Source organism: Castor canadensis, chromosome 11 (genome assembly GCF_047511655.1).
Source record: "Castor canadensis chromosome 11, mCasCan1.hap1v2, whole genome shotgun sequence".
NCBI lineage: Eukaryota > Metazoa > Chordata > Mammalia > Rodentia > Castoridae > Castor > Castor canadensis.
In genome coordinates, this window is record NC_133396.1 from 105,739,455 (window position 1) to 105,752,587 (window position 13,133).

The window sequence follows — 13,133 nt, forward strand, 5'->3', positions numbered from 1 at the left end:
CCAACATTTGATACTGTCAATGTTTTGGATTTTGGCTACTCTAATAGGTGTTCATACAGGTCACATTCACTGTTCTGAAAAATCGTCTTCATCCTTACAATACTCCCAACCCCTGGCAACCACTGCTCCTTTTATTTACTGTCTCCATAGTTTTGCCTTTTCCAGAATGTGATATGCTTGGAATCATAGTACATATCCTTTTCACATTGGCTTCTTTTATTTGGTATTTAAGTCTTCTCATGTCTCAAAAAGCTTGATAGCTTTTTTATTTAATCACTTAATTCTGTTTTCTGGGTATACCATAGTTTATCCTTCCCTTACTAAAGGAAATCTTGGTTGCATCTAAATTTTTGCACTTATGAAAAAACTTGCTATAAACATCTACTTTCTGCTTTTTATGTGGATATTCAGCTCAGTTAGTTTCAGATCATTTTGAGTAAATACCAAGGAGCATAATTGCTGGTAGGAGTGGTAGGAATATGTTTAGCTTTATAAGAAACCCCCAAACTCTTCCAAATAGAATATATTATTTTGTATTCCCATCAGCAATGAGTAAGAATTCCTGTTGTTCCATAATCTTACCAGCAATTATATTGTCAGTGTTTGGGGTTTTGGCTACTCTAATAGGTATGTAGTGGCATTTTGTTATTTTAACTTGGAATTCCCTAAGGTTATTTGATGTTGAATAACTTTTTCTATTCTTACTTGCAGCTTACTTTATTAAGCTGTCTATTTAGGTCCCTTACCCATTGTTTAATGAGACTTGTTGGCTTTTCTGGGTCTTTTGCATCTCCATATAAAACGTAGAATCAAAACTGAGCCTATTGGTGCATACTGTAATCCCAGCACTTGAAGGCTGAAACAGGAGGACTGTGAGTTTGAGGCCAGCCTGGGCTATATATCTAGGCCCTGTCTCAGAAAACCAAAAAACAACCTAACAAATTTTAGAAGTTATTAGTCCGTATCTCCACAATAATGTGCTGAGATTTTAATCAGGTTTGCATTGGCTCTGTATCAATCAACTTGAAAATAATTAACATCCTTTAACATTCCTACCTACGAACATGGAATATCTCTTTTGAGGATTTAAGAAAAAAGAAGCTTTTAATTTGAGGGAGGGGTGCGCAGGAGAGTACTGGGGGATTTGAACTTGCCTCACACTTGCTAAGCAGATGCTCTACCACTTGAACAATATCTCCAGCACTTTTTTGCTTTAGCTATTTTTCACATACCCGGTCTTATATTTTTGCCTGGGGCAGTCTTGGGCCATGATCCACATACTTACCCCTCCTGCATATCTGGGATCAGAGGTATTTACCACCTTGCCTGGCTTGCTGTTTGAAATGGTGATCTTACTCTTTTGCGTCACCTGGCCTCAAATCACCATCCAGCTACGTAGTTGGAGTTACAAGCGTGCGCCACAACAACCAGACCAGAAAAAACAAACTTGAGCTAGGCACAGTAGCACATACCTGTAATTCAGCACTCAAGAAGCTGAGACAAGAGGAAGTTAGCCCTTGAACTACACAACAAAACCCCATCTCCTAAAGAAAGAAAAAAAAAGAAAAAAAAATTTTTTTTTTTTTTTTTTTTGCTGTACTTTCACAGTACAGAACACTTAAAACCTCTAGTCACCAAAATATGTGGGAGTTTCTCCTGACCAAGCAACCCTGTAGATTCTCCAGTGGACACAACTGGGTACCCTTTAATTCAGTAAGTTTTGACACTGTTTTCAGGAAGGTAGACTTATATCCCACAGGTTGATAACTCAGTCTCATAAGATTGCCCCTCCCCCAATGCCAATTGCAAAGCCCAGGTTGTTTTACCTGTACTTCCAACAAACTGGCTATAAATTAGGGTTCCCATTGTTCATTCACAGGATTTAGAGAACCATGTTTGCTAGTTTATTATAAAAGGTATTCAGCCAAGCATAGTGATACATGCTTGTAATCCCAGCACTCCAGAGGTGGAGGCAGACGGATCATGAGTTGAGAACAACTTGTGCTACATACTGAGATTCCCTTGACAAAAAAAAAATAATACGTACAAAGGATACAGATGAAAAAGTGTATAGAGTGACATTATGTCATTAGAGGCATAGAATTTCCATCGCACCTCAGAGTATGCCAAGGTTCCTTCCAGGAATCTCTGTGTTTGGCTGTCAGGAAGCTCACACACACACATACACACACCCCAATCCCAGCCATGGTGGCCCAGGTTTATAATCCCTGCTACTTGGGAAGCAGAATCTGGAGAACATGAGATGAAAAACTTCCTCCTCACATGCTCCCACCACCATGATGTTCTGCCCAAACATATGCAGCCATGAACTGAAACATGAGCAAAGCTTTCCTCCTTTTAGTTTGTTTATGGCAGGCATTTTGTCACAGCACCACAAAGTACCTAATATATCATGCAAACTCATTAAAATATCCATTTAAAATATATGTATAATTAAAAGATACATAAAGTCTTTTTTAAAATTTTACCATCTTAATCATTTTTACATATCCCATTCAATAACCTTAAATATATTACTTTGGGGATGAGGGTGTAACACAGTGGTTGTGTCTCTAGACTGTGCAATCTCACCAAAAGCAACAACAATACATTTTGTTGTTTTGCAGCCATTAATATTGTCCATCTCCAGAATTTTTATTATTATTCCAAAACAGTTTTTGGTTTGGGGGAGTTGGTTGGTTTGTTTTAAGACCGGGTCTTGCTACATAACCCAGGCTCATCCTGAAGTCAATATCCTCCTACCTCAGATTCCCAACTGCTAGGGTTACAGGCATGTGCCACCATGCTGGCTCCAATTTTTCAACATTGCAATGCTGCAGAAGCCATTTGCATTGGATTTTAAATTTTTATCTTTTCCAAGGGTAGCAGTGTGTAGTACAATACTCACACTCTTGGTGGTGGGCAGCTGCAGCCAGCCATAGCACTCAATCAGCCATAAGATCAATCACAGGGTAAAGAGCCAGCTATCCACAGTGCACTGCTGGTAGTCTGTGATGGACAGTAGGTTAGAAATAAAAATACCTTTTTTGCTTGCCCTATTTTCAGTTTACTTGGATTTATTGGGATGTAACTCCATAGGTAAAGGGGCATCTGCATAAAATGTTGCAAATATTGCTAAATTTTGCTTCCATGAGGTATATCCTTTCACTGTCCTACAAATGTGAACCTGCCTATTTGTTTTGGGTTTTTTTTGTCTTTTTGTCTTTTGCTTTTTTGGTGCTGGAATCAAACCCAGGGCCTCACACATGCTAGGCAAGCACTGTACCACGGAGCTACATCCCAGCCTGCCTGTTGTTCTATAGCCCAGATAATGTTCAACTGCTGGTTACCATTCTGATAGGCAGGAAATAATATGTCCGTGGAGTTTTAATTTGCATTTTTTTCTCCTAAGGGAAACTGCTGAGCATCTTCTTATATATGTGATGGTCACTTCATTGTTTTTTACTGTAAGCATCCATGTTTTTTACCACATTTTTCATTTGGTTCTTTATCTACTCCCTACTTTTGTTTGTTGCAGGTGTTTTGGTTTTTATTTTATTTTATGAAACAGGATCTTGACACATAACCCATGCTGACCTCAAACTAGACCCTTGTACCTCAGCCTCCTGAGTAATGGGATTATAGGTGTAGTCCAGCCCTTTGTTTTTTTTTTTGTTTGTTTGTTTGTTTTTTGTTTTTTGGCAGTACTAGAGTTTGAAACTGGGGCCTTCCACTTGGTAAACCAACACTCTACCAATTAGCTACACCCCAACTCTTTTTTTTTTTTTCTTCATGATCTCCATTTTTTGGTTGTTGTTGTTGTTTTGTTATTCATATGTGCATAAAAGGCTTGGGTCGTTTCTCCACCCCCACCCCCACCTCCTCCCTTACCACCCACTCCACCCCCTCCCTCGCTCCCCCACCCTCTCAATACCCTGCAGAAACTATTTTGCCCTTATCTCTAATTTTGTTGAAGAGAGAGTATAAGCAATAATAGGAAGGAACAAGTGTTTTTGCTGGTTGAGATAAGGATAGCTATACAGGGAGTTGACTTACATTAATTTCCTGTGCATGTATGTTACCTTCTAGGTTAATTCTTTTTGATCTAACCTTTTCTCTAGTTCCTGGTCCCCTTTTCCTATTGGCCTCAGTTGCTTTTAAGGTATCTGCTTTAGTTTCTCTGCGTTAAGGGCAACCCAACTCTTTCTTAGTTTATTTTTTTCAACAAGGTCTCAAGTTTTTGCCAAGGGCTAACTTTGAATCTCAGTCCTTCCAGGAGCTGGGATTATAAATGCTCACCCCTTTTTTTTTAGATAGGCCATTGCTAACTTGTTTTTTCTCCCTGGGCTGGCCTGGAACCAGGATTCTCCCATCTCTACCTCCTGAGGGATTACAGTCATGTACCAGCACAGCCAGCCACAATTGTTTTGTATTTTTTTGGCAGCGCTGGGGTTGGAACTCAGGACTTTGTGCTTGCTAAGCAAATATTGTACCATTTGAGCCATGCCCACAGCCCCCAACCTAACTTTTTTTTCTTTTTGGTGGTATGGGATTTGAACTCAGGGCCTCACACTTGCTAGGAAGGCGTTCTACCACTTGAACCCTTCCACCAGCCCTTTTTTATGTTGGATATTTTCAAGATATGGCCTCTCAAACTATTTGCCAGGGCTGGCTTTGAACCATGATCCTCCTGATCTGTACCTCCAGAGTAGCTAAGATTACATATGTGAGCCACTAGCTAAATGATGTCTCTTTTTTCTAAGAGTTTTGTTGTTTGGTTTTATTTTGGCAGCTCTGGTTAGGAACTCAGAGCCTTGTTTTAGGCATTTGCTCTACAACCGTGCCTATAGCCCCTTTTGCTTTGGTTATTTTTCATATAGTTTCCTGGTTTTTCCCAGGCTGACTTAGGCTACTATCCTCCTATTTATGCCTTCCTATTGCTAGGATGCACATGCTACTATACCCAGCTTCATTGATTGAGATGGAGCCTTGGCTAACTTTTTGCCCAGGCTGACCTTAACCATGATCCTCCCAATCTCTGCCTTCTGAGAAGCTGGTATTACAGACATGAGTCATTCGTGGCTTAAGGGTTTTTTTGGTTTTGGTTTTTTTTGGTTTTTTTTTCTTGGTTGTGCTGGAATTTGAACTCAGGGCCTCACTGACTAGGCAGGTGCTGAAATCACTTGAGCCACACTCCAGCCAAAGAGTTTTTTATGGAGAAGATTTTTCCCTTTGATATAAATTACAAATCAATTTTTTCAGTTTGTAATTTGTCTTTTGTGTCTGTTGCTATACCAGTAGGACAATATGGTTGCTATTCAAACACTGTATTGAATACTGTAGCTTGGTAGTAAAATTTCAACTTGGAAAGTGTGATTCCTCCAATTTTATTCTTTTTTGAGATAGTTTTGGCTATTCTGAATTCCTTACCATTTGCATGTGAATTTTAGATCAGCCTGTTATTTTTGCAATTAGCCAGCTGAGGTTTTGACAGAATCTGTAGATCAGTTTGGGAAGTTTTGCTATATTAACTTTTTGTCATCTAATCCCTGAAAGTGGGATGTCTTTGCATTTATTTAGGTCTTTTAAATTTTAACAATTCCTGTAACTTTCAGTGTATAAGTCTTATGCTTCTTTTGTTAATCTTAATCTTTTATTTTGACGCTATTATAAAGAGAATTAGTTATTAATTTTAATTTTTGTATTGTTTCTGGTTGGTGTACAGAATACAACTAATTTTTATATATTAATTTTATACTTTGCAAACTAGCTGAACACAGTAATGTAGGCTCATAGTCCTTGTCGTTGTCTTTGTGTCACTGGGGTTGGAACTCAGCTTCATGCTTGCTCTACAGGCACTCTACCACTTGAGTCACTCTACCAGCCCCTAATAGTCTTTTTGTTTATTTATTTTCAGTACTGAGGATCAAACCCAGGATTTCATACATGGTCGGTAGGCATTCTACCATTGAGCTACATCCCTGACCAAAAAAAAAAAAAAGTCATCTATATGCTGAGAACATCACTGATTTGCCTAGCATATGCAAGGTCCTGGGTTTGACCCCAGCACAACCACCAAAATAATAGTAACAATAATAATCTCTTCATGAGATTTTTTTCTTTCCAACAACTCCTTTAACATGGATAGCCAAAGTGGTGGATATGTGGCGTTACGTCAAGTATGCCATTTAATCTCTCTGCTTTCCAAGTTTACTATTACTATCCCAAATTGCATCTTTGCCCATTTTGACTTTAATGAAAAGTCTTCTCTACTTTGCTTTGTTTTGTTTTCATGATTTTTGTGTTTAACTAATGTAATAAAATTGTAGAATCCAGAAACAGAAAAGAAAGAAAAAAGAACAAAAATTGTAGAATCCTAGTCATACTTTTCATGTCTGTCTATTTGCTGAAAGTATGCTTTAGTACATTTCTGGAAAGGAGTTTTTAACTTGTTTTTTGAATTCCCACTGCAGTGTGGCAATTGTCATCAAAATGGCTTAAAACTTTAAATATGTATTCTACTCTGTGAGATTATTTCCAAATTGTTTTCCTCCTTTTACTATGAATAATTTCTAGTACCATGTTATTATTTGGATATTGCCCTAAGAGTGATTTCATAATTGACCATCAAAAATTGAAAATAAGCTTGATAAAGCTTATCTTGGTTAAAAAGGAAGACTAGAGACAAACAAAAACAATAAAAATATTAAATGCGGAACAAATCTTGCAAGAGACACGGCTTTAAAGAAGGGTTCCTCATATGAAAACTGCAATAGACGTTTCCAGTGAGGTGCACAAAAATACTAAGTTTACATTTGTCTTCTTTTTTTATTTGGTGTTACTAGAGCTTGAATGCAGGTTCTTGCTAAGGCAGGTGCTCCACCACTCACACCCTCCGCCCTTTTTGCTTTTAGTTATTTTTTTTAATAAGGTCTTATGTTTTTGCCTGGGGCCAATCTCCAAACAGGATCCTCCTACCTCCACCTCCCATGTAGCTGTATTACAGACCTGCCCCTCCATGTCTAGCTTATTGTTAAGGTAGATCTTGCTAACTTTTTTTTTCCAGGGCTGGCCTTAAAATATGGTCCTCCCAAGCTCTGCTTCTTAAGTAGCTGGAATTAACAGGCATGAGGCTATTCCACCCAGCCCATTTGACTATTCTTGATAAAAATTCATTAAAAAATGTTTTTTGCACATGATTTTCATATTCACAAAGATCATACTTCTTCAGACAGCAGCATTATAAAAATAAGGAATAAAAATGTGAGAGAATCAATAACTTATCCAAAATGGCTATTGTGCAAAGTGTCACTTTTACTTTTACAGTTACTATTTGTATATATTTATGTCTCTACCACTATGTTGGAGATGTTGCCACATAAATTTCTTTAGTGATTCTCTGTTTCAGGATCATTGATTTTTATATTTATCTTACCAATTATACAAAGCTGTGTTTTGAGATATGTTTGATGAAAGAAGAGCAACATGCTTTAAGGTTTCAGGATCAACTTTTGTTTGGAAACCTTTTAAAAGGCTAAAATGTACTTTTATGTGTAAAAATTATTTTATTGCCCCGATGAGATTACATACCATGATTAAGAATCAGAACCCTAGCAGCGGGGCTCAATGGCTCAGGCCGGTAATCCTAGCTATTCAGGAGTCACTGATAAGAGAATATAGGTTTGAGGGCTGGTGGAATGGCTCAAGCAGTAGAGTACCTGCCTAGCAAGCATAAGGCCCTGAGTTCAAACCCCAGTATCACCCCACCCCCACCCCAAAAAAATAAAAGAGAAAGAGACAGAGACAGAATCTAAATTTGAGGCCAGGGAGGGCAAAAAGTTATCTCAAACCCATCTCAACAAGTTGAATGGAATATGGTGGTGTTCTGTGTGATCCCAGCTACTCAGAAGGCATAGGTAACAGGATTGTTAAAGAGGATCTGAAACTGGCCCCAGACAGAAATGAGAGACTATCTGAAAAATAACCTAAAAACAAGAAGGCTAAAGGTATGGCTCAAATGATAAAGAGAACCTGCCTGTAAAGCATTAAGGCCTTTAGTTCAAAACTCTACTACCTCCCTCAAAAAAAAAAAAGAAAAATTAAGAAGAGGTTGGCTAGGCACCTGTGGCTCATGTGTGTAATCCTTGCTACTCAGAATGATCATGGTTTGAAGCCAGCCTGGGCAAATTTTTCTTGAGACCCTATCTTGGAAAAATTCCTTCATAAAAAAGGACTGGTGGAATCGCACAAGATGTCGTCCCTAAGTTCAAACCCCAGTACTGAAAAACAAGAAAAAAAAAAAAACTTACTTGGGAGACTTGGGAAGCTGAGGCAGGAGGATCATAAGTTCCCAGTGGGCTACATAATAAATTTGAGGCCATCCTTGGCTATATAATGAGACATTGCCTCAAATAAAAAATTAAAGTTAAGTGCTAGTAGTTCACTCCTGTAATCCTAGCTACTTGGGAGGTAGAGATTAGGAGGGTCACAGTTCTAAGGCCAGCTCAAGATAGGATTCTCGAGACCCTATTTTGAAAATACCTAACACCAAAAAGGGCTGGCAGAGTGTTGTAAGGCCCTGAGTCCAAAACCCCAGTACTGCCAAAAAATGAAAAAATAAAAAATAAATTTAAAAATTAAAAAAAAAAGAAAGGTCTTTATCATATAGTCATTTATAATGGAGCATTAACATTGTTTAAGTCATTGTTAAGTCTACATGATAATTCTTATATTATTGTTCTTTGGTTCATCAGTTTACTTTCCAAAGTGAAAGTTCTGAGTCCCAGGAATTTTGTCTCATTTTACAGTCTGACAGGTGTCTATTCAAGGTAACATACTCAGCTAATACCAGGAAATCTGTACTCATAATGCTATTTATTGCCACTACTATCAGTCAGATACCTGGCACTGTCCTTTACGAAGAACTTTTTGTTTTGTTTTCCACAAGTTTCCATTTTTACTTAAAAATAAGGCATTTGGACAATAGTATGAAAAAATCAGAAATTATCTTTAAATGAGAAGCATAAATGATAATAGGATATATGATAAGCTATATATCTTATAGCTGGGGATATAGGTCAGTGTTACAGCACTTGCCAAGCATTTGCAAAGCCCTGTGCCAAAAATGGCTTTGGTTGGCCTATTATAATTACCAATGATAGCATAATGAGCAGAAGTGGAGTCATTTATGCTGTCATTCATGAAGAGTTAAACAAAAATTATACTGAGAATAAAAACATTATGGAAAGTGAAGGCATTGACAAATCTCTGTTCTAATACATTCAACCAAATACATGTTTTGATTGGAGGGAAGATCTTTTTTGAGCAAATTAATCAAGTTTATCATGCCATGGAGGGAAGGGAGGCAGTTGGGGGGAGGGGGGAGAAATGACCCAAACATTGTATGCACATATGAATAAAAGAACTTAAAAAAAAGTTTATCATGCCAGTCCAATATTGGAACATTAGTGTGGCTTTCTCCAACCTTAAAAAGTACATAAAAACTGAGCATAGTGGTGCATGCCTCTAATCCCACTACTCCAGAGGCAGAGGCAAGAGGATCAGGTCAGCCAGGACTACGAGATAAGACCTTGTCTCTAAAAACCAAAACAAACAAAAAGAAGTAAAAAAAAGGCTGCAAATGTTAGCTTATTGATAGAGTGCTTGCATTAGCGAGAGACCCTGGATTAAGTCTCTGGAAGTGAACAGAAGGAAGGGGAAAAAAAAAAAAAAGATGCATTAATAGGGGCTGGGATGTAACTGAGTGGCAGAGCGCCAGCCTAGTGTGCAGGAGGCTTTAGGTTCAATACATAGCACTGCAGAAGAAAAAAATGCATAATAGTTAAAAAAGACACGGTAATAAAATTTTACTTACATTTAATTGATCTATAGATCTTGAACTTCTCTTAGGTTTGTAACTTTTTATTATGTATCTAACAAACTGGAAAGCTATTAGGATAATGATGTGGTCATTGAAATCTGAAACAAGACTTGAATCACTTGGTGTGATTCAGCAGCTATCTGGGAAACTCAAGAGTTCAAATATAAAAGCTTTTTTTTTTTTTTTCTTATTTTACAGTACTGGGGTTTGAACTCAGGGCCTTCACCTTGAGCCACAAGCCCTTTTTTCTGAATGGGTTTTTTTGAGATATGATCTCATGAACTATTTTCCCGGGCTGGCTTCAAACTATGATCCTCTTGATCTCTGCCTCCTGAGTAGCCAGGATTACAGGCATGAGCCACCGGCGCCCGGCTTACAAAAGGCTTTATAAATTTCATGCCAGATTGGAGAAGATGAGATTTGAACATAAATAAATACCAAAAGCCAAACAAACCAGTAATATAATTTTTTAGATAACATACTAACAGTTAATTATAGTTGTTAAATACTCTCACCTTTTCAGTTTTTTCCCCTTAAATATTTTGAATTAGATAAACCTGGTATTATAGTACATAAATTTCTATATACTATGTAAATGACAAAAACCAAATAGTCACCCTAGGTTTCTCCAGAGAAAGAATAAGTTTGGCATAGATATTGAATGGGGAACATTATAAACAACATAATAAAAAACTAATTACCTCCTTTTGCTTTTTAAAATTTTACACAAATTTAGATGTGTGTAATAAAACTAGTTATGTGTATAGTATAACTAGTTATAAGTTTTATAACTTCAGTCACGGGTGAAAAGAAAACATGATTTTGGGGCTGGCAAAGTGGCTCAGGTGCTAGAGTGCCTGCCTAGCAAGCATGAGGGCCTGAGTTCAAACCCCAGTTCCACAAACAAAAAAGAAAACATGATTTTAGACCAGGCAGTAGGATCTATAGGGTCATGGCTATAATCCCAGCTACTTGAGAGGCTCTCAGTGCAAAGCTGTCCTGAGCAAACTGTTAGACCCATCTCAACAAAAAAGATGGATATGGTGACATGTGTCTATAATCAAAGCTATAAGGGAGGCCATAGCCAGGAGGATCATATAGTCTAAGGCCACCCCATTCAAAAACGACCATATCTGAAAAATAAAAAGTCAGAAAAGGATTGGGTATGGCTCAATTGGTAGAGCACCTGCCTAGCAAGCACAAGGCCCTGATTTAAAATCTGTACTTCCCATAAAAAAACAAAGATTAAAAAAATTATTATCTGACTTTGTCAATTCATATCTAATTTGGTTGCTCCTCATTTCAACAGACATAAAGATTTTTCTCCTGAATTATTTGAACAGTAGCACACAAACAAATGAATATACCACAGCTTATACTAAGAATATTTTAATATCTCTAGGACAGGGCTGGAGATGTGACATGAGTGGTAGAGTGCTTGACTAGAAAGTACAAGGCCATACTTCACACCCCAGTACCACCAAAAAAAAGAAGCTTCAGCACACACAAACGAACAAATACATTAAAAGGCAGTCAAATCCTTTCTCTTATTCTACCACTCCACAGAGACCACATGGTCCAGACTATTTAAAAAAAAAAAGGACTGGAGGTATGGCTCAAGCAATGGAGTGCCTGCTTTGGAAGCATGAAGCCGTGAGTTCAAACCCCAGTCCCACCAAAAAAAAAAAAAAGGACTGGAACATAGCTTAGTTGTGGAATACTTGCCTTGCAGGTGTGAAACCCTGGGTTCTATCCCCATCACTAGAAAAAAAAAAAAAAATCTCACATTACAGTTGCCAAATAAACAGGATCCAACTCTGATCTTGGTTTTGATGTATCCACGGCCAAAGTCTGGGAATTCTCACATGATTATTTGACCATAATGGTATCACTCTGTTAGATATCAACACTGCAAAATCCAGGGATAAAATTGTTTTTCTGAGAGAATCAATAATTAATGAGTAGTACAGATGACCCCAAATATGTGTGCGTATATGTTTCTGTATTTGTTGACCACAGAATGCCAAATATTTTTGTGCTTATTTATCCTAATGGCAGAAAAGTAGAATGTCAGTTTGCTTTCTTTTTATGTCCTCCATTTATTCTTACGAATCTTAAAACTAATTGTATGTGCACTAATGTTTCTTCCATAAAGAAACATTAATTCTAAACACAGTTATTCATTTGATTTGCTTTGATTACTAACAAAGAAATGTAGCTTAATTCAGTTAAAAAATATTGGGGGTGGCAAGATTGAGGGTTGAACTCAAGACCTCACACCTGTTATGTAGGCAGTCTACCACTTGAGTCACTTTGCCAGCTCTTTTTGCTTTGGTTATTTTTGACATAGTTACAGTTTAATGTCACTTCAGAGAAGCCTTTGCCATTTACTCTTCTTGTGCTCAAGCAATCCATCTGCCTAAGCCTCCTGAGTAGCGGGAATTAATGGCTTAGTTACTCTTTATTTGTCATATTTTAATTCTTTGCTAGCATTTGTAATTTTCTGAAATTTTTCCTGTTATTTTATTTCTTATTCCAAGGCAGGCCTGACTGGAACTCTAGATCCTCCTGCCTCAGCCTCCTGAGTGCTGGGATTATAGGTGGTATATACCATGTCTGGCTCAAGAAACTTCAGTTTTAGTATTAAACCTTTTGTTCACCAAAATTAAAGCAAATCACTTAACCTCATAGAGCACCTATTTCCAAATATGTAAACTAGAGCTAACATTGCCTCTTACTTGCTTAACAGAATTAATATAAATGATAATATATGAAAGTACTTTGTAAATTATAAATTAACTATAAGGTAGTCATTAAAATTAGATCTGAAATTTAGGTTCCTTTGCAAGCCTATTTTTTAAAGGACTTTTCAGAAAGATTTTTTAAAACATATGACCGTATTTGGAACCCTCTCCTCAAACAATGCATTTAAGCTAAGCCACTGTTAAAACAAATGGCCTTGATAGGTGATCTGTTCTTTATGTTTGGTCAGGGGAAGAAATTTCATTGCTTCTAACTGTTTCCCATTCTTTTCTAATCACAGCCCAAAGAGCAGATTAATCCAATTAAAGAAAGAGAAGCTGGAGTATACTCCAGGAGAACATGAATATGGATTGTTCCCAGCCCCCATTCATGTTGGTGAGTACTAAGTCCACATGATATATTGCTGAGAAGAGTATATAATTCCTTTGTGTTTGAGAGAAGTGCGTTATTATTTCTTTTTCTCCTAGTAAATTCAAACTCCTTACCATTT

General features: G+C 37.4%; 1 protein-coding gene across 5 annotated transcripts in view; it reads left to right on the top strand.

The window, feature by feature from the left end:
• The window catches only part of Ash1l (ASH1 like histone lysine methyltransferase), a 158,493-nt gene that overhangs the window by 98,297 nt on the left and 47,063 nt on the right, over positions 1 to 13,133 (top strand). For all 5 annotated transcript variants that reach the window (XM_020166163.2, XM_020166158.2, XM_020166165.2 and 2 more), the window contains one exon: positions 12,924 to 13,018. In XM_020166163.2, coding sequence (XP_020021752.1) covers positions 12,924 to 13,018 — 95 coding nt within the window. The remainder of the gene's footprint in view (positions 1 to 12,923; positions 13,019 to 13,133) is intronic.